The sequence below is a fragment of the Camelus ferus genome, chromosome 15 (assembly GCF_009834535.1).
Source record: "Camelus ferus isolate YT-003-E chromosome 15, BCGSAC_Cfer_1.0, whole genome shotgun sequence".
Classification (NCBI taxonomy): domain Eukaryota; kingdom Metazoa; phylum Chordata; class Mammalia; order Artiodactyla; family Camelidae; genus Camelus; species Camelus ferus.
Genome location: NC_045710.1, coordinates 35,901,923 through 35,924,176, shown reverse-complemented (window position 1 = coordinate 35,924,176; position 22,254 = coordinate 35,901,923). Strand labels below are relative to the sequence as shown.

The 22,254-nt window shown below is 38.4% G+C and overlaps 1 protein-coding gene across 34 annotated transcripts in view; it reads left to right on the top strand.

The window, feature by feature from the left end:
• The window catches only part of NRXN1 (neurexin 1), a 1,021,444-nt gene that overhangs the window by 981,248 nt on the left and 17,942 nt on the right, over nucleotides 1-22,254 (top strand). For 25 of the 34 annotated variants that reach the window (XM_032497499.1, XM_032497539.1, XM_032497533.1 and 22 more), the window contains one exon: nucleotides 14,144-14,231. In XM_032497499.1, the coding sequence (XP_032353390.1) occupies nucleotides 14,144-14,231 (88 nt within the window). The remainder of the gene's footprint in view (nucleotides 1-14,143; nucleotides 14,232-22,254) is intronic. The other 9 variants (XM_032497501.1, XM_032497532.1, XM_032497524.1 and 6 more) reach the window with 1 other exon arrangement.

Genomic DNA, 22,254 nt, shown 5'->3' with positions numbered 1-22,254 from the left:
AAGTTTGCTTTAACTGATCATCCTTAAATAATCACCATGCTTCTTTAAAGATACGACCATTTTGAATGAGGAAATTAATGTGAAATTGAGTAGAAAATTTTTATAGCTATTCAGGAATACAACTCTTTGTAACAATGACAAAAATTATTATTGTTGATTTTATGTATACAGCTTCCCTTAGAGCAGCCAAACTGGTGAGACTGGCTATCTAAGAATTAATAATGATTGACCAGATTTCCACATTTGCATAGATAGATAGGTAGGTAGGTAGAATTTTGTGGTTTCTGGTTGCTATAAGCAACAGAGACAGTTATTTCTAAACCTTTCATGACACAATGAATGGCAAACATTGTGTGCCTAGTGATTTGAACCTCCACATATGAACTCGGTTAAATGCTTGAGAGCTAAGATGAAACTTGTACACATTCTTGCAAACCATTGCCATGGCAACCTACTTAAAATTTCCAAGGTCTGTCTCCCTCGAGTTTGCACCTGCAGTTAGCTTATTGTGAAACAAAAAGAAGGCTTTCCAGCTTGAAAATGCTTTGGAATGGTTGGGAGTATGTTTCGAAATAAAGTGGAGTTTAAAAGTTGAAAAGCAAAATATAACATTCAGGGAGAAAGTGTATTTGCATTCTTCATGCAATATTTAGCTTTTTTTTCTCCTCCTACTTTGCATATTATTCTAGGGAAGGGCAAATGTGGATAGTCTACCTATTGTGGTTATTAGGATACTGGGGTTTTGTCCACTTTAGTGTTAAACTTACAGCCTCAAATTAACAAATTTGCATGTTTTGTATAATACTAATGAAGGTGAGGATAGCTAAGATTTATTTAGTGTTTATTATGCACCTCAAATAATGTTGAACACTTCATCGATCATGATTTTCTTAATTTTTACAACTGCACTGCCAAGACTGGTACTGCATCCTTCCCACTTTATAAATAAGAGGTTAAGCAAATCACTCAAGATCTAACAACTCCAGATTTACACTCCAGTGTCCATGCACCGAGTCCCTGGGGAGCAGTGTTGCAAATCCCACAACCAGCACTAGCACTCCTCAATTTGTCAAGTGAAAAGCTGGTCCTAGGAAACCAGGAAAGTAACCACCACTGAGAATATCTCTCTCTCCACTCAGGATAACCGGAGTGAACCATGCATCCTGGGTAAATGTAGCTGAACCCTTGCCTGGCAACCTCAGGTTCTACCTATAAGTACAACCCAATGTACCCCCTCTCCCCAGCCCTCGTCTTTTAGGTAGCAGAGTGGTCAGACACAATAAGGCAGCCACCTTCCTTGTTACATTGCTCATCCCCCTCCCTGCAAACTGCAAACGCAGGGGAGCACAAAGAAGGCTTGGCTTCTATTTGACTAGATCTTGAAAAATAGAGATTGAGGTATTTGGAGTCTAGTTCCAATAGGGTTTCTTGGACTTAATGAAATAAGAAAATGATCATAGTAAAAGTTTTATTTAAGAATCATTTATTTAAGATCATTCTGTTTAAGAATGATCATAGTAAAAATATTACCTGGTGGCCCAGTTACCAATAAATGTACTACCTTCATAAGGAACTCTGCATTTTGGGGAGGCTAACAAGTCCTGGGTATTTTAAGCCACGAGCTTCACTGAGGGCTCTAAGGCTCCTGGGCTTTCTTGTTTGACACCCTCTCTGACCCTGTTTCTCTTATAGCCAATTTATTATTTATTAAGATATTTACAGACCCTTGATAATCTAGACTTCCAGCTTAAAGCGGATATGAAGGCGCATATTTGAAAAGGGAGAAGAGCATGAGTAAAGCCTGACAGTGATAGACAAAAGAGAAAAACTAGGAAGAGTTAGGCGTCATCTAAAAAGTAAGAGAGTAGCTTGACGACCTGTGGAGCAGGGCAGTCGATACTGTTCTCTTTCGGTGTCTGAGGTCACTGCGATGTTGCAAGCGCTACTGATGCACGTGACGTTGCCAAACCACCAAGAATAGCTTGTCTTCTGAACTTTCTGTTTACCCGGTGACACTTACATAATTCCAAAAGATCTCATAATGACCCATGACATATTTTTGTGTGAATAGAAGGCTTATTTCCTGTCCCTAATCAGCAGGTGTCCCAGTAATGAGAATGAAGGGAAGGTGGAAGGATTTGCAGAGCTGTGTCGGGGAGGAGAGGGGCACATCCTGGTGGAGAGGCGTGATAGCAGCTTCGAGGAAACATGTCAGGACTGAGCAGAACTGATTGTAAACGCAAGGTGGGAGAGATAAGAGCTACCCAGCAGAGGATGTGGTTAATCACTTGCCATCTAAGTGTTTTACTTGTGATCTTTACTTATCCCAAAGTTTTTAATAGCAAAAAAAAAAAAAAAATGTGTTAATAGTAGTTGAAGTAGTCTTTAGCAGCGGCATAACTAAATAAAATACTCACATACCTGTGGGAAGAGTTCAGGCTCAGATGCCACTTAATGAAATATATACACAAATGAAGACTCTCTCATGAGGCTCCCAGTCCTCAACAGATGACAGTTTGCAAAATTCCCCCCCCCAGCATCTGCACATGTATTCTTCAGACGGTCCTTAGTGGGCTTTGCACAGGCTGCTGAGTGCTCACCGGTCTGGTAGCCCCAGGTGATGTCAGAAGGCACCGTTCCCTGGGATTTCTCAAAGTCTTTGCTTAAATTTTTAAATAAAACCTAGGAAAGGATTGAGAATGACAAATCATGCTTGAGAAGTTGGGGGAAGGTAGCAAATTAATCCGCTGTTCTTTTTGTCTTGTGTTCTATATCCAAACATGAAACCGGGGGCAACGGAAGGAATTGGTACCAGGGAGGGCCAGGAGGTCAACATCCACTCCTGAGCTGGACACTGTGGGTGCCATGACTTGGTGCTGCACACTTGAACGTGCCAACTTAAAGTTTCCCTCTCTTTATCCGTAAGGGAACTGAAATAGGTTACTCAAGTCTCTGAACTGTGAAACAATAGAATTTGATGAGCGCTTGGTCACATCCTGCAGCTAGGGAGAGAAAAGAAACCCCTTGGCTTTTCAATACACTGGTAATGTTACAATATTTTTTCTAGGTGTTTTAAAAAAGTGCTCTCATATCAACTATGTGATTTACTCTGTTTACAGGAGATATGAATTTAAGCCAGGAAATTGCCCTTCCTTTGTGAAAGGCATGTCTGTGTCTAAAGATCTCAGGAGTCCGGTGCTAGGAATAAACTTGCCTTTCCATGTTGCAAGGAGAGCAAAGTGAGAATGTGTACGGAGCCAGCTGTGTCTATATGGTAAATACCCTCAAGAGCATCTTCTGAGTGCCAGCCACTGTGCTAGACCATGTGCCTCTCTAGCCCTAGAGAATTGTAGACTCATAAACATCCTGCTAAACAGGTGTAAATAATTTCATTTTTACCTAGGAAGTAACTTAAAGAAGGTAGAACATTTGCCTAACATCACACAGCTAATATGTGGCAGAGCTGGGATTTCGGCATAGTCTGTCTGGTTCTAACACCCATGTTCCTTCCATGTTCAGTGGTCAAAGAAAGATTTTCTGCTCATAGGAAGCCTTAAAGAGAGATCTTCTGAATCACATACAAACTTCATTTCATATATCTGAAGTTCTCCACGCTATTCAGGGCAGGGATGTCTGGTTTCCTTTTATATTCCTCCTCCGCATAAGCCTTTATTAATCAAAAGTATTCAGTAGATAATTGTGAATGGATTAATGAATTAATGAATGTGTGAATGCATGGAAGAATCAATCAAAAGATAGAAATTTCACTGATTTCTGGGGCTGAATTTGATGGCTGGTCTCTGCCAGCCTTTATCTTCATGCAGTTTATTTCGGGAAAAAGATCAAAGTTTCATCTGGTAGCTAGATTTTGAAGGAAAATGTTATAAAGGTAGAGTTTCCTTATAATTAAATGCAAGTATTTACAGTGTAAGATGATTGCAGTCAAGTTCAAGGGAGGCTGGGAGAACTGGAGGAATATTATATAGGAAAAAAAGCCCAGAATGACAGTCAACGGTTTTTCTCAGTCCTTTCTATAAAGCGGGCTATACCTTCTTGCTATCTCAAAGGACGGGAATGCGTCATAAAAGCAGGCAGACCAACTCACTGCAAGACATTTTTAGCTTTTCCTTCCTTCTAACTTTCAGTCATTCTCTCTTTGCAGTTAAAGATAATGTCACTTTTTGCTATTTCTCCACCATAAATTTCCAGCCATGAGGCATAATGTAAAAGCCAGTTACAAAGTTTCATTGTCACTTCTAGAGATGGTAGAAGGCAGTTAAAATCTTTGAAAAAGTGTGATTTTTGCCACAATTCTCGTCTCCAACTCTTAGGAGTTAGGCGCCTGGAAAATAATCTATACTTGTTCACTCTTATTTTGAGATTTAATGAGCTGTTATAAATGAGCACTTGTGACAAACACATCCCTGGATGTAGGGAACTTAGGATGACCATCAGGAGTGAGATTATTTGAAATGATTCCATCAATTCAAGTGTCACATGTAATATTTCTTCTATTTTTAAAGTCAAGATGCATCCTTCACTCAGTTTACTAATTCTGTTTTCACAATCATAATTCTTTTCATAAAATGCTTATTTAAATTGCAGATATTTAAAGAGGAGAAGCCAGGTTTTAAAGATTTTTTCCATCTTTACTGAAGCATAATTGGCAAATAAAAATTGTTGAAGGTGTATGACTTGGTGTTTTAATATACATATACAGTGCGAAATACCGCAATCAGTGGTGATGACATTTTAAATCAACTCTGTTGAACTATGACAGATGTTCTAGGGGCATAAAACATAGACATAATTTCTGTGTCATAGAAATATATGAAATAAGGTAAACCATAAACCCAAGAAGTTGCCAAATGTTTGGATTTAAACAGAATTTGGAAATGCACATACCTCTACTATTCTGAAGCACTGAGAAAATGCTGCTCAGTGTCTTATAAGAGTTGATTTGCATTTTATTAATCCATATAGGGGCACAGCCATAGGCAATGCCATGTTATAACTGCAGTTGTAACCATGACAATAAGCAGCATTGTGCTGCATGGATCACGCTTAGAATCAGTCTCCTCTTCTCCTCCCCTCAACCCCCTCCTCCTTCTCTCTGTGTCTCTGTCTTTGTCTCTCTGTGTCACTGTTTCTCTCCTTTGATTAACAGTGTTTGCTAAGTGATCTGTTTTTCCTGTTCTTTGTTCATTTAGATGCTCTAGATATAATAGAGCATGAATTAGAAGTAAACTCTGGATGTGGACACAGATGGTTCAAGTTGTCACAATCTTCTAAGTCTCAGCAAAGTGATTAAGGAGGAGAACTTAGAGGGAACTGCAGCATCCCTGCAGCTGTGCAGTGACTCTTCTGGAGATCTGGCCTGGAGAAGAGGGAACCACAGTGTCGGGCATAGATTGGCACTGCCTATCTTGTAGGTTACCAGTGAAATTGGCACAGATGCACTAAAGAAGCAATGCTGAAGTGAATCAGATCCTGCTACCAAAGGGATCAACTCAACAACAGCAGCGTTTATGTGAGGGACCAGTTGAAGTGAGAGATACAGAACCTATTCAACTGAGGGGACAAGAGGATTTCAAGACACAAAAGTGAAATTTAGGGGGGAGGGTGTAGCTCAAGTGGTAGAGGGCATGGTTAGCATGCACAGGGTCCTGGGTTCAATCCCCAGTACCTCCTCTAAAAATAAACAAATAAATAAACCTAATTACCTCCATCCCCCTGCCACATACACACAAAAAAAACCTAAAAAAAATTAGAAACAAAATTTTTTTTAATGAAATTTATTCAGTTAAGTGGATATTTTGCTGTCCTCTTTAAGCACTCCCAGAACTGTTCTTCATATTATCATGTAAGGAACAAAAATAATTCTGCATTTGTTGTAATAACAACTTACATAAACATTCCTTTATGAGAACTTTCACATTTACAAAGTGCTTTCACACATCTCAAAATTGATCCTCATGATATCCCTGTGAAATGGAGAAAATATTATATCATGTATAAATGTTTACATACACATATATTCACATACATAGTATATGTACATGTGTACATATATATATATAGTCACATATACAGTAAATACAGTCTTATGTACTGTTGAGAACACAGAAACCAGTTCAAGATGATACGTATTACTTATGAGATCTGGATTGAGACCTGACTTCTGGACTGGTATATATTTTCCATTATTGATCAACATACTACAAACTAAACTGAAGTGGTTCAACGGTACAATGTTCCAAATATGTATTAATGAACCAAAGTAGGTACCATACAGAATGAAATAGTCAGATATGGAAGCTTGGAGTTCCAGTTTAACTGTCACCAGCAAAGACCGGATCTTCTTAGTGTATGAACAAAAGAATATTGTAAAATTTAAGCCACATCATGTTTACTCTCAATCACTGCTTGAGAAAAACACTCGTAGTGGTACTGCTCAGATATTGGCTAATTTGGGGGAGCTCAGTATAGAAACTAGCATATATTTAACAAATGGGTCAAAAAAATTCGGAAACCCAACTTTCTGTCAACTAAATCGTCATCATCATTTCCAACCACATTCCTATTTTTTGGTGTTCCGTACTCCAAGCTTTGTGTGGGATAAATATTCTCATATCTTTCCAAGTTAAAGCTCTACCAAGCGGACACTGGCCATGGTCCTGCCCATTAGGAAAGGCATATTCTGGATAACTAGCTGCTTGTGGATCCTTCTACCCCTGTGATTTTGACCCTCCAGTTCTAGGGCCATCATGTAAATGAGACTGCCCTGATCAATGAAAGCATGTCTAGATTGTATCTGGTGAAACAACTGTATTATTAACAAATGGTCGCTTCCATTTACTGATCCACAAGACATAATAAGAGATAATTTGACAAAACCCTAATGATGGTTGTGTGAGAGAGACAAAGATAAATATCTCATTAGCACTTACAGTGTGAAAACAGTGGTTAATAAGAGGGACCTTGGAAATTTTCATCAGTGGATTGATGAGAAGAGAGACAAAGAGTTCATTGAGTTAATTTTGTAGCCAGCATAGGCCTGAAATGTTCTTAGTCAAGGGAAAAAAAGAGTAAAAGCTTCAATCATTTCCATTTTCTTTCTGTGCTGAAGAATTTAGCTATGCAGAGATAAAAGGCAAGATGTTTAAGATCTTTAAAAAATAAGTTAAGAAAAGATTATCACAAGTAAATAAAGCACTTTTGGGGTTTACTCCATTCAGAATAGCCATGGCTATATCAACACCTGAATGTTTGTAACCAGAGTGAGAGATGTGAACGCTAACATTATGTTCCTTTTTTAGTACCATGTAACGTGCTGCCATGGCAAGCAGTGCAATAGCTGTGTGTATGTGTCCCCTGTATGTGTGTGAGCTTTCTTCATGACAGTTTTAGTGGTTACGTATCTAAAATTCAGTACTCTTCTTTACCACCTTTTAACTTATTTTAAATTTATTTCATCAAATATTGTCATAAACCACATCAAATCCTTTAAAGAACAAGATGGTTTTGGATGGATGGATGGATGGGTGATGAATGGATGGGTAGAAGTCACAGTCTCCTGGCGGTTGGGATTAATAGCTTTGCCATTAATTAGCAGTGTAATTTAGGCAAATAAAAACATGTAATCTTCTAGCTTCAGTTTCCTGATAAGTGAAATGAAGAGCTTAGATGAATGATCACTAAGATCTAGGCTTGGTACAAGAAGATGACTGCTTGACCAAAACATGATTCTGTTCCCCAACATGATCGGTGCCAACAGAGCTTGGATTTTGCAGGCATGTTGTTGAAAGTATCCATCATTGGCATGTTACAATTACAAAATCTGTTCTGGCCTCATTACCAATAAGGATTTTCAGTGCAACCTGTGTGACTAATTAATCCATTCAGTCACAATAGTTGGACTGAAGATTCACATTGACACAGTTAGGAGCCCAGATTTGCATTGTAAACATCTGTCAGCATTTATTTAATATGGAAATTGCCAAACCTATTTCAGAAAGGGCTTTGTCCAAAACCTAAACAAATAGGGAACACATTCAAACACGTGCATATACTAGTTTCCCTTTTAGCATCTCCACCCCACTTCTAGCATCTCCACCCCACTTCTAGCATTCACTGGAGGTCTAAAACCCCCAAATTCTAATTCATGAGAATCCAAGAGAATAGATTATTCAAATACCTTCCTAAAAATTTAAACTTCACTGTAACTCTTTCTTTGGCTAAGAATGGAAACGCAATGTGAGCACAGAGGTCATCATTAGCTTAAAGAAATAATAAAAAATCATGCACTGTATTTTTTAAAAGCTAAATTTAATTTCAAGTTTCCTGACACCAACCAGGTTTCTATTTTGCAGGTTTACTATTTTGCACAACTTTGCTAAAATATGTGTTCTTTGGATTAGGCAGGAATCCAGTTCTTTTCTTTATCTCATAATTTCCTTTAAATTCATTTTTCTGTGGCATTACTATCTATCTTCCGCTTAGAGTTTTTTTTCTGTTAGGATGACCAGTATCAAATGCACGTAAAAATGCATGTTAGAATGAGTAAGACTTTGTGATCTCTCTACATGGTGAGTGTTTTGATCCAGCCCACTTGCACTGCTCTGGAACCACTGCATCCATTTGAAACAGCCAAGACAATTCTGAAGAAAACTCAATGGCTTTCAAGTCTGTCTGTTTCCGAGCGGACAGCTGATTTATGGTCACTTTTAGTAATAACCTAAAGGCATCAATTGAGGAAAAAACATTAAAGAAGCATGAAAGCTGGTTGTTTTCAGGGATATTTAAGCTTTTCCCTAAATATTCATGAATGCTAGTGTTCCAACATTCAAATTGGCTAAATGAGTGTACAAATGGGTATTTTTTTTCAAGCAGACACTTAACTATAATCTCTGAATAATAACATCTCCACCTGCATTCTGCATAAGCATGTTGTTTGTGAATATTTAATGAAGTAGTAGATATGGGAGCACTGTTACATCTCAATCAAAATAAGCTGTTAGAATTGAATTGAGTGTTGTTATTTGTATTAATGAGTGATTTGTTCCTATGCTTTAGAATAGAGTGGGCTCAATAAGTCATTTACAATTAGGAGTCACAATTGATACCTTGTTAGGTAGTGACCATATTTTGTGCCCGTCAGAATATTCGGTGTATATAGATGAGTGTCTAATTTGTTGGTGACAGATTGATCTTCATTTTCTTTGTTATTCATGTGCTGGAGCTGAAATTCATCCTTCACATACTGGATCTCAGCCTATTTTTATTTTTATTAGATGAGTGAGCACAGGATTGGCATCTTTATGTGGCATCTACTACTCAGAGAAACAATTAAAGAACCGAAAGCTTTATTGAGACAACGGAAACTACCCTAGGATCTCTACAGTCTTTAAATTCCTTCTACCTTTTAAATAGATTGCTGATTAACTAAAATTACCACTTTGATACTTTCCTTGCTTTGATCAAATTGACCCACTGTTTGGAAATTGTACAATTTGTATTACAATTGGGTTTCTTTTTTTTTTTTTTTTTTTTTTTTTTTCAGTTTTTCCCCTTGATGAAAATTGTGACCTCCCCCACTTCTGAGAAGGTTCTTGCCGCACAGGTTATCAGTGCAATGGTTTGGTCCTAGCTTGGAGAATTTGTCACTAAATCTGAATCCTGGCATCTTTTTTTTCAGGAAAACACAGCCAGCAATAAATCTGATAAGAAAGACTATCAGATTCAGTCCAGAAAGGCAGACATGAATGTTCTCTGTCTCCCAGGGCAGCTTCGTGTGGACAAAAGTATCAGCAAGAACAAGTGTCCATCAATTAGCCAAACATGTCACAGTTCACCTCGCAACATACTCAGCCTGTCAGTTGTCTCAGTCAACAGTGTAAATGTCCATCACAGCAGTGAAAGATTAGGCTAAATAATGTAAGACATGTGAGCACCATTGCTTGAGACAATTTTTTTACACTGTATTTGCTGTTTAGAAACAAAGTTTCAATCAAAATTTTAGAGTAAATCAAGAAATTCCTTGTGGGCGTCACACTCATAGTGGAAATCCTTTTGCGTGGTTGGAATATACTCTTTTCCTCCCAAAGCAGGATTTGTCCTGGTAGGCTGTTCTTCTTGGAGGTCTTTTCGTCCTCATGTGTCAGTCTTTAGCAAAGCCGTGTATCATGAGGAATAAAGAATGCTCCTCTTAACAAGGATACAACATTACAGACTGAGTTCATCTATCCTCTCATCACATCTTTGTAGCACATAGGTATGCAATTGTGCTGTATTTGAAAAAGTGATAGCAAGTGAATATGCAGCAAATTCCACCATCTAAGAATGGTGGTGGGGAGCGGGGGGGGGAGGGGTGGTGTCTCTGCCTAATAACCCTGAATATTAAATACATTGCTCTGACTTCTTACTGTACATTAAGAGCATCCTTTTTACCTCGTCCTGATTAAGTTTTCCTACCCTCTAGCATGTTGCCATTTATCCATAGAACATGTGAATTAAGTTTCAGTGCCCTTATTTCTTGAGTTCTGTGCAAGTCATTTTTCTGCCTAAATATTTTTAGTAGACATTTTGAACAAGAACAGAGGCTTAGCATGTGAATGTACAGACCACTCTGAATCTGGGAAGATCAGCACGGCACCTTGACTTGTGAGTGGTTAAATGCACAGTTAGGGACACTTATCCAAATGGACGGTTATATAAAGCTAATGCTTTTGCTTGATCTGTTCTGTCTCTTTCAGCAGGTTGTCTCTTTTCTGAAAAAGGTTATAAACATCAGGGAAAGTACACTGAAGAATAGAATTGATTAATGTGACATATTTGAGTTTCTTTCTACCACTCTTTTCAACAGCATGTCCTAGGGAGGCCGTTCCAAACACAGTGAATTAAATTTAAATTACACAGCTTTGGCTAGAAAATTGTTTGGTTAACTCAGCCTCCAAAATGAAACGTTGATTTTTTTTCCCTCCATTTGAGCCACTTCCCTCCTTACAGTGATGCTTTCTACCACGGAGTCTGTCGGTTTGAGGTTTTTTATTCCCAAGACTAGTGCTGGATTTTAATTTCTGAGAGAAAAAATATGAAAAATAAGAATGTGTGATCATTATACCAGGAAAAGCACATTAAAAACTAAAATATCATTGTTTAATAGGGTCCTACTTGTACAGTGATTTTTTTTCCTACTCTGACGGGCTATAGGAGGTATTATGTATGGCATGACGTCTTTTGTTATTTTTGGTACTGTGTTTTGTGAAAGATAACACTGAGAACATTCTAACACTTTCTGTTTCCGGTAGAATTGTTCTAAAAGGCCGTTGAATGTAAAAAACAGGTCGACTTTTAAAACAAGATTTAACTTGTGTGGCCTAAATAATTTACTTTGCAGGAAACACTATACTGAGTTACCCGTTTCTAGTCCGTGAATTTCCTTTAAGAAGCAGGCTTTATTAGTTATATTTGATGTTTGACTTCTAATTCAGAATTTGAATCTGGGAAGCCAAAGACAGAAGCTTAGTTCAACAAAGTACCAATAAAACTCTTGTATTTTGATATAAATACTAACCTGAAATCTAAAATCGAGAGTAATTCACATGCACAACTTCCAGTTTAATATCTAAAATTTTATTATTTACAAATATAGTGTGAAAATGACTAAGTATTTGTGAGCAACAGTAATGTTAATAACATCACCACTTTTATAAATATTTACAAGGTGTTCCCACTGTAGGTATTTCTCATGTACTAATTTAATCCTTACAGCAGTAAGGGACCATTATACGCTTTTTTTTTTTTTTTTTTTTTTTTTTTCAGATGAGAAAAAGAAGGCAGAGAACAGTTTTTAAGCTTTCAAAGCAGAGTCTGTCAACTTCTACACTATTGTCATTTTGGGTCAAATTGTTCTTTGTTGTGGGAGGGCTGTCATGTGCATTTTAGGATTTTTAGCAGCATCCCTGGTCTCTGCTCATTAGATGCCAAGAGTAGCCCACCCACTCCCACCCTCAGCCCAAGTGTGACAAAGAAAATGTCTCCTGGCATTGACAAATGTCTTCCCAGGTGGAGTAGCAGAAAGGGGGCCAGCATCACCACCAGGATGAGAAACACTAAAGAAGTTATTCACATCCTCCTCCTCCACCTCCTCCTCCCAAGAACAAAACAGCAACAACCCTATCCCACTTTCATCAATATAGTTACAGTTCCCCAAGGAAAATGAGAAATCATCCTGAATTAATTTTATTTTTATTATTATTTTTTCAATTTTTATTTGTTTTTAATAGAGGTACAGGGGATTGAACCCAGGACCTCCTGCATGCTAAGCATGCACTCTACCACTGAGGTATGAATTAATTTTAAAGAGTATCCACTGTGGTTCACACACACACACACACACACACACACACACACACACACACACACACACACAAGTAGCTTTCCACTTGATGTTAGCTTTTGAAAAAGTAGATTATCTGCTCTGGGGTGAATTGAAACAACTGACCTGCCAGACCTCATAATCCAATAACTTGTTATTATCAAGTTAGTTTGGATGTTATCCTGCAAGACATGCTCGTGCCAAAAGGAGGGTGGCTTCTTGCCTTTTAACTCTCACTGTCATGAAAGATACCTACGTGACTATCACACCAGTTGCTGGTAGGGATCGCCGGCATTAACAGTCACCGTTCCCGGAACACTGGTATTTTGAACTTCTTTTAAAATGACAGCAGCAAAATGAAAGAATTCAATCTCCCAACTGTGTTAGAGGAATTAAGAGCAGAGTAACGTGAAACCATCTCAAGATGCCCCTAAATGCTTGTATTTATTGGAAGTTATATTGTGAAGCACTAGCATCTGAATGAATTCTTTATTTTTTAAATAATTAAAGACCTTGTACTTGAAAGAATTTTAAGCGTAATTTTTATCACAATCATGCATCATCCCTTGTCTCCATTCTTCAAAGTGACCCAATTCTCTGAACATTTGTATACTTATGCTTTAACCTCTGACTGTATTAGATACTCCCTTAATAAAAGTATATCCTATCCTATTTCTGTTTGTTCTTTATTGTAGGACCTACATTCTTATAATTCTGCTTTTAAATAAGGGCTTCATCAATGTTGCAGCTTTGGTTATTTTCTAAACAATTATAATTAATCCTTAGCTGATGTAATGAGATATTTTCCTTCCCATACCTTGAATTCTCTCTGGTACTTTGACTTTAGCCAAATCTGATGCAAACCTTCACAGTTTCCACATAGTATCTGTGCTGAGGTTCCTGCTGCTTCCGAGTGGCAGTAAAGAACAACCTTGGGTGCTTATAAATGCGTTGATTATGTGACTAACTGCTAGGATTTACACACTCTGCTTTTTATTACCGTGATGGTTATCTTTTTTTTTTTTTTTGCTGTAAGTGCAGTGAAGCAACTAGAATGTCACAAAGAAAACTGTCACCTCTCTCCTGTTTGCTGTAAAATATCCTCCCACCCCACCCCATACACTCTTCATTTATTCTGATGCCGTAGTGATGGAAAGGACAATGGGGAGACGATACCTGCTATCTGAATAAGACAGAAATGAGAACTGAGTGTGAAAGCTCAACACAAACAAAAAAAACACCTTGAATGGATTATCTTTGCTTCCCTTTTTGCATCAGTGAAAGATGGTCTCTGCTTAATCTGTGTTTCCTAATAAAGACAAACTGTATCTCAAAGACACATCAAATCCTACCTGGTCATGAACATAAAAGGTTATCACTGTTCTGCTTTTGGGAAGCCAAGCACAGGCAGTGCGTAAAGCCTACTGATGCATGCGTTGTAGCACTCCAGGGCTCTAATAAATTTCAGATCATCTGCGTCTACCGGGCTGTTTTAAACCTCTGCCTGCTTCTGTGTGTGATTCTCTGTGCCACTGAGTGGAGGAATGTCTACAAGCTGGATGTCACCATTTCCACATCCTCATGTAAAATAAGCTAGAGTCACGGTTTCACAAATACGCAGATTCTTTGGGAAGGAAAATACTGAATTTGGTTTCTCGATCTGTCAGGTAAACACAAATGGTGTCTTCGCTAGTCAGTGAGACAAAGATGAACAGATTTGTTGGGTCCCTTTAAATTAACCTACCAAATGTGATTCTTTTACAGACCACAGATGACATCCTTGTGGCCTCAGCAGAGTGTCCCAGCGATGATGAGGACATTGACCCCTGTGAGCCGAGCTCAGGTGGGTTAGGTTAGTCGACTTTTTTTCTTACTTTCTCTGCTTTACTGTAAATCTTTGTTGCATGCTATGTAGTCCTTAGCAGATCCTTGCATTTATGTCCAGACGTTCACCCTATTAAACAGTGCCTCATTGTGAGATAAGGAAGGATTCTTGCTTTTTAACATTTCCACACCCCCCACATTTATTGAAAAAATAATTCTTAAAACAAAACCCACCAAGATTATCTATTTCAGAAAAAGCAATGGGGAGGGAGCTGCACACAAGGGTGATACCTTACTGTTCACATCCCATTGGCTCACAATGTAATTTTTAGTAAAACTGTATAAGAGACTCTCCCTTGGGTCACCTATAGTGAAATGGTAACGCTTAAAAACTGCATTACATTGAGGAAAATTATTTGACCTTTCTACTGACAGAAAGTCCCCACCACTCCTGCTGCCAGCAAATTATCCTGAGTGATAAATTTCTGAAGTTCAGAAGTGAGAGTCTTATGGCAGTAGTAAAACAAGCAGCAGGTACAGTCCTTGATTCATTTAATACAGAAATATTTGAATCTCTCCACGTGTCCCTAAAATTCAGGTTGACGCGTTTTAACTCTAGTCGATGCATAATTTTTCCTCCTTCTTTGTGATACAATGTAACCAACACACAAATACTGTTTCCACAGAGCCCTGTACTGTTAAGTGGTGGCTGTGGACCCTGAAAAATGAACGAATCATAGGCTGGGTTTGATTCCAAATATTCATAATACAAAGTATTAGAGTCATTTCCATTAGTTTCCTTTGTAAGCAGTGTTTTTTTAAAGTCAGTAATTTAAAGTCACTGAGGTAGATATGGACTAACCCCTACTGGATAACGCATAACCTCTGTAAATGTCAACAATAAACCAGGAGAATTCCATCTCACAATGCAATAACTAATTTGGGAATTTTTTTTTTAAATTTGGGATTCTTAAGGAGAATATCATTTTAAAGCAAACTACTCGTTCTGATAATTTGGATAGAGAGTGGTTCAGGATGCCTGTCTTGCTTCGCCTTTTGAATATCACTTCTCTCTGATGACAGCCACATACTCTTGGCACTCAGAGCAGCTACTGAGTGCCCCCGAGGAGCAGGCGCTCAGCAGCACTGTCTCAGCACGGGAGGGTTGGGGAGGTGCGTCCTGGCTGTGTCCTCGATTTCCGTCCTCCCGCCTCCCCTCCACATGTCAGAACTCTCAGCCTGCATAACTGTCTTTCATGCACAATTATTAGAAGTCTGATGACCATCCATTCATTTCTCCAGTTTGTTAATCTCCTCACCGTTCCTTTTGGCTGTCTGGACCGACACGGTCCCTTCATGATGCCGTCCTGGGGCGGTTTGCCAAGACCCTGCCTTTGCTTCTCTCTGTGCAGTGGCTTTCTTGTCCATTACATCACTGGGTTGCTTTGCCTTCCCCCCACTTGACGTTTCTCCTTTCCCCATTTCTGCACATGCCCAACCATGATTTTCTGTTTTGCATCTGACCAGCTCTGAGATCTTCCAGCATAGATGATTTATAAAACAAAGTCTGATGTTTGGTTGTTCACTGGTGTGCATGATTACGTTAATAGTTATATTTGATCTTGTTTTCACCATTAGCATGAGGGCAGTTGATTTTTTTCAGTATTTTCCACTATATTAACACAATGCAGAGAGCAGTACAGGTGCCTACTACTTACGGGATTTGCTGGTTTTCCCCTGGGCTGAATGCTTCTTTTGCTGTCTGAGTGGAGGCTACCCTCCTCTTTATATGGAGTCCTCACCTCGAGTGCCTAGTAAATCCAGTGTAAGAACTCTCATTGCACTTAAAATTGTCACTTTTTTTCCTTCTTGAACACAGCTAACTGATCGAATTCTTCCAGCCTTTGCTCACAGGTCTTACTGACCATTCCTTATTGACTAGCTTCCCGTGTCTCCCTTTCTCTGGGGACAGTGACTCTAAGAACAGGCTGGGGAAAGTGGGGAAGGAGGAGAGAAAGAGAGAGGTTACCCTTTTTGACCATTTCGGCATCCTCCTCTCCTTGGTATTCACCTGGCTTTGTTCAACATTACAGCACATGGGCAGTGAGGCAGTGAGTACTCTAGATCTCCCCCCGCCTCTGTTTTCTTTACCAAACTTAACACTTATCTGAAAGAATCATGTTTACCTATCCATTTGTCACTTGTTCTTTAATGTATAACTTGCATCCTCCACTCACAAGAAGAAAAGCTTCAAGAACCTGTTTGCCTTGCTCCACGCAAGATTTCTGTGTGAATTTTACTTCTATTCCACTGCCCCAAAGTCTGCCGCCCAATATACGAGATATGGCAGCTGCTGACCCCATCTGATCACACTACAGCACTGTGGTACCAAGCCTAGTTTAACTTCTCATCCTCCTCTCAGTGTTTCCTTCCTTATGCCCTAGTTTTCTGTTCATCAACTCCTCTTACGCCTTAAACTTCAGATCCTGTTGCTTCAGGATCTTTCACCGCAGGCTTTTCTGGTGATCTTACCCCTCCTGGATGGCGTCTTGATAGTCCGTGAGTGGTTTGTCTTTCTACGTTACCTTTTGTGAGTGAGATCCCTTTTCTACGTTGGCTTTTTCTATCCAGTTCCCTACAGTATCTTTTCATGCCCAACTTTAATAATTCATGCAGTGTTGCTCTTTTGACAGAACTGGCTCTGTTTGTGTGACGGCTTCCTGTCAGATTCTTACTTCATATGATTTTTTTGTTTTTTTATTTTCCAACTAGTTTTTTGGAATAGAGGGGTTTTTTGTGTGTGTTACCCTCTTTGAATCTGAGTGTTGTTTTCATACAGGATAACCCTCCTCTAGGTCTTTGTTTCTTAATGTGCTTTGTACTGCATTTCTTAGACATCTTTTTCTTGCTTGTTTTGTGTCTTGAACACAAATACAACATGGTCACAAATTGCAGTTGCTGGTGTTATTAGACTTTGCATAATGTTAACATATATCTTGATAAAAATCATTTCAGATATCAGGAGGTCATATTTTGGAAAGCTGACTTTTTAGGAAAGTAACGTATTGTGTTAAATATTTAGAAATGGATATACTTGGTATGCACTTTTGCTACTCCTTAAACAAATGAAAGCAGGCATTTTCACAAAGAGATGTATAATTACTTTTACAGGTGTGTTGCCCAAATCTTCGTGTATTTCATATTAAGGTCTTTCAGTCTCCCTGAATATTTATATACTCTGTTCACCCTAACCCACCCCTCTTCAGAAAAATGGCTTCTTCTCTGAAAATGTGCTATGTTTGTGTTTTAGGTGCCTTCCTAAAGTTATTAATGAAACAAACAGGAAAAATCTGACATCTTCTTAAACACAAGTAAATTATACGTTTTATCAAGTGTTTGATAAATTTGAACCGTGTAGTTCCTCCCGGAACTCCTAATGAAGGGGGACGTTATAATGTATATTTGGTGGGTTGTCAGTTTCATCATTGACCAAATAGTGTTGAGTCCTACTGTGTGCCCACTGCTCTTTTAAACTCTGGGAGAAAAAATAAAAAGTTTACACCTATAGTTCCATTCTACAAAAGGGCATCTTCCATTCTACCCCAAATGGTTTTTCAGCTATTCTTTATGATGAACAGGTTCTTTATCTTTGACATTAAAATAGCACCTGTTTTTCAGATTGTTGCAAGAATTAAAACTAATATTTTTAAGGCACCTCCTGCTATGCCTGGCCCTAAAGTAGAGCATAAATGGTGGCTTTTCTTTTTCCCAATTCAGTTATAGGAAAAAAGAATATTCAAGCTATTTTTTCCCCCTTTTACATAACGCTGTTACTTTTCCTGCCTGAAAATTGGTGAGCAACTGATGAAACCACTCAGACCTCCTGATGCAAAAACGTATGTTGAAACTTGATCAGGAACAACCCCCTGGGTGTGAACACATGGAACTCAATTACACTTGATTCCAGCCACACTGTCCTGTGTGGTTTAGCAGTGGATGTCAATTTCACATTGGTATAAACAATGTTTTAGAATAGGAGAGGGTGGCTGTGCAATTCAGAGGGGTCTAACTGAACCCCAGCTCTTAGTCGACAGGTAGAAGCAGCCATTGGTAACTAGGTCACAGGCCACCATTGCCCTAAAATATGCCTGGTTTCAGCTGCCTGGGCATGTGACAAGGGGCTGACTTTTCCTTCACACATTTTTCTCAAAAACACTTGTTTCTTCTGTGCTTTTCCCTCAGCCTGGAGAGATGGTTATTAGATTAAAAGAATGAATACAGGGAAAGGATGTAATAGAACAATGCCTTGCTCATAATGAGTGCTATCTGGGTGTTTGCTGTTATTACTGAATGTATTATATAAATATACAGATTTTCAAGATTTCTTTTTCCCACAGGAACACAAGTTTTTGTAAAACTGATTTCCTTGAAATCTTAGATTTTAGATTCACTTAATAAACTGGCAAAATGACAGCACAGCAAACCACTGAAGCTCCACAGTGACCCTTAGTCATGTCAATGCATCTTAATTTTGAGACCCTCTTCTAAATAGACCCCTTTCTCAAATCTCCTGAAGAAATTTGAAAAGGTGATTTTTATGTTGCTATCTGAGACCTAAATGAAATTGATGGAGCTTTTTGGTGTGGGAGCTTCCTGATGAGAAGGGAATTTGTCAGTTTGTTACAAAGAGAACAGGATCAGTGTCCTGTTTCCTGGGATCACTATTTAGGGAGGATAATTTATTTTTTTGGATTTATAATACTTAGAACAATATGCCTCTTCTCTTTGTGTGTGAGGGGGCAGGGGGTAGCTAATAGGATGTTGGATCACTGTCAAATCAATTAAACCTATGTCAAAGGAGAAAAAGAAAAGTTCTATTGAGTAATAAAAAAAATCTGGATAATTATAGAAGAAAAGGATCGTCATTTCTGTGGCAGTTTCTTAAACATGCGTTGAATCAACGGGAATGAAGTGATCAGTACAGCCTCTCAAAACATGACTGTTGATTGCCTGTTACTTGATCAGGGTTCAGGTTATGTGAGTAATGATAGATCATAGTAAGAACTGATATTTCCTGAAGATTTGTTCTGTGTTCATCATTGTTCTTTGTACTTTATAAACATTACTCTACTTCATCATTTTGCAAAACTGAAGTATTTTCATAGCTAAGGAGATTCAGAGAGATGTAGCTGCTTTTTGTAATAGGAAAGGTGGGTTTTTAATTTCTTGGCATGCAGAAAGCTGTTCAATTTTAGAATTCAGGCACCTCACAAACATAAGATTAATTTTTTAAATGTTCATTTAAATAATCCCATGGCTGGCATAAATTTACATTTGATGGCAAAAGGTCCTTTACATGTATTACTATTCATTAGGCTAAATTTGCTACAATTACTGTGCGATTTTGGGTGGTTTTCCAGTGTGCTATTTTGAGAAAAGATCAAAGGATTTCTACTGAGCTGATCCCATTAACCACATTAGGAATAAAAATATGTATATTGAACAAGGTGCATCTTTTTATTAAATAAGTAATCACAATCATTTAAAGGAATATATTACTTATTAGATCATATTCTTGGAGCCTGATTAGAAGATAATTTAGGGCTACATTTAAATTGGGGGTATTTATTATGGAATTATTCAAAAGTGAGTTTAATTAAGCCTATAATAGCCAACACATTGCTGTTAAAATGGAGAATTTTGAGCTGCAGCCAGAAAACAGCAGTCATGAGTGCTTCATTTTTAGAAACATCTAGAGCATCTCCTGGGCAGAGTCAGATGGAAGTCAGTGTTGAGGGCCCAGATAATCTTGTGGGTGCAGGACAGGGCAGCTGGAGTTAGGGCACTGAGGGGCTAGGTGGCTTTCAGTGTGTCACATGCTAATGGAGGAACTACTTTTTTTCCATATAAATTTACTTCTCCAGGAAACTGGAATCAAAATGAATGCTGTATGGTTAAAACAGAAGAAAGTCATTAGACATCGTTTTCACTCACGTTTCCTCTGTTTTTCTGAGAGCAGTAATGTCAAAACAAAAATTACATTGGACAGAGTTAAACAGGAAAGGAAGATATATTCAAGATGATTGCAATAGGAGGGACCCAAAATTCTATCTCAGCTCAAATCACTGTGGAAAAGAAAAAACCTGGAGAATTTTCAGAGTTCGGGTGGAGGGATCATAGACCAAATAGACTATGGCCATCTCTACTAGCTAATGGGCTTCACCCAAAGGAAAGGGAAACCTTCTCCTTGGAATATCTTCGAGACTGTTGGTAGTTTTACGACTTGGAGCAAAGTGCACCCCCTCAAGGTGGGCTCCTGCCCTCCCCAGAGAAACTGGGAGACAGAGAGCTATTTTCCTTGCAGGTTATAGTTCAATGTGAGGGCTCCTGTGTCCTTGAGAAAAGTAGCCGTGGGTTGTAATACTGGAGGGAAGCTTTTAAAATATTTACATATCAAAGGAGCAGAAAAGGAATTTGGAACTACAGGTTTTCTAAAGTAAATGCTCTAAGGAAAAGGCCAGGGCCCCAGAGGCTCGAAGAAGCCTGTCTAAAGTTTGGCCAACCTGTGGGGAGGGTTGAGGTCTTGGTTAGGGAAGACTATTACACCTTCTTAGGTAACAAATTTCATTTACCAATATTAGTTTCTAAAAGGATATCAGTGGAAAACCGAGTAATAAAGAAAAGGTGGTTTTTGTTTGTTTTCAGAACACAGCCATTTTCTTTCTTTCTTCCTTTCTTTCTTTATTTCTTCCTTTCTTCCTTTCTTTCTTTCTTTCCTTCCTTCCTTCCTTCCTTTTTTTTTCAATCGAAATATAGTCAGTTTACAATGTTGTGTCAGTTTCTGGTGTACAGCATAATGTTTCGGTCATACACATATATTCGTTTTCATTATAGGTTATTATAAGGTATTGAATATAGTTCCCTGTGCTATACAGTATAAACTTGTTGTTTATCTATTTTCTATATAGTAGTTAGTATCTGCAAATCTCGAACTCCCAATTTATCCCTTCCCACCCCCTTTCCCCCTGGGAACAATAAGTTTGTTTTCTATATCTGTGAATCTGTTTCTGTTTTGTAAATAAGTTCATTTGTCTGTTTTTTAGATTCTACATGTAAGTGATAACATAGTGTTTTTCTTTCTCTTTCCGGCTTACTTCATTAGAATGACGATCTTCAGATCCATCCATGTTGCTGCAAATGGCATTATTTTATTTTTTGATGACTGAGTAGTATTCCATTGTATAAATATACCACAACTTCTTATCCAGTCATCTGTCAATGGGCATTTGGGTTGCTTCCATGTCTTGGCTATTGTATATAGTGCTGCTAATCAACATTGGGGTGCATGTATCTTTTTGAATTAGAGTTCCCTCCAGATATATGCCCAGGAGTGGGATTGCTGGATCATATGGTAAGCCTATTTTTAGTTTTTTTTGAGGAATCTGTATACTGTTTTCCATAATGGCTACACCAAACTACATTCCCACCAATAGTGTAGGAAGATTCCCGTTTCTCTACACCCTTTCCATCATTTATCCTTTGTGGACTTTTGAATGATGGCTGGTCTGACCCCTGTGAGGTGATACCTCACTGCAGTTTTGATTTGCATTTCTCTGGTAGTTAGCAGTGTTGACCATTTTTTCATATATCTTTTGGCCATCTGTATGTCTTCATCAGAGAATTGATTGTTTAGGTCTTCTGCCCATTTTTGGATTGGGTTGTTTGTTTTTTGTTATTAAGTTGTATGAGCTGTTTGTTTATTCTGGAAATTAAGCCCTTGTCAGTCACATCATTTGGAAATATTTTCTCCCATTTCGTAGGGTGTCTGGCCATTTCTATTTAATGTGAACAATTTTGACCTTTCTGTGATTTGAGATTTTTTTTTAACACTGTAATGGAATGGATTATTGTCACACATTAAAAAGCTCTTCAGAGCATTTGTAAGAATTGTGCTACGCGACAGGGAGTGAGTGTTAGCTATGGCCATGCCTTTGGAGTCAGATAGAACTTGTTTGAGTTGCGGCTCTTCTTGGTCTTGGGAAAGTTACTTA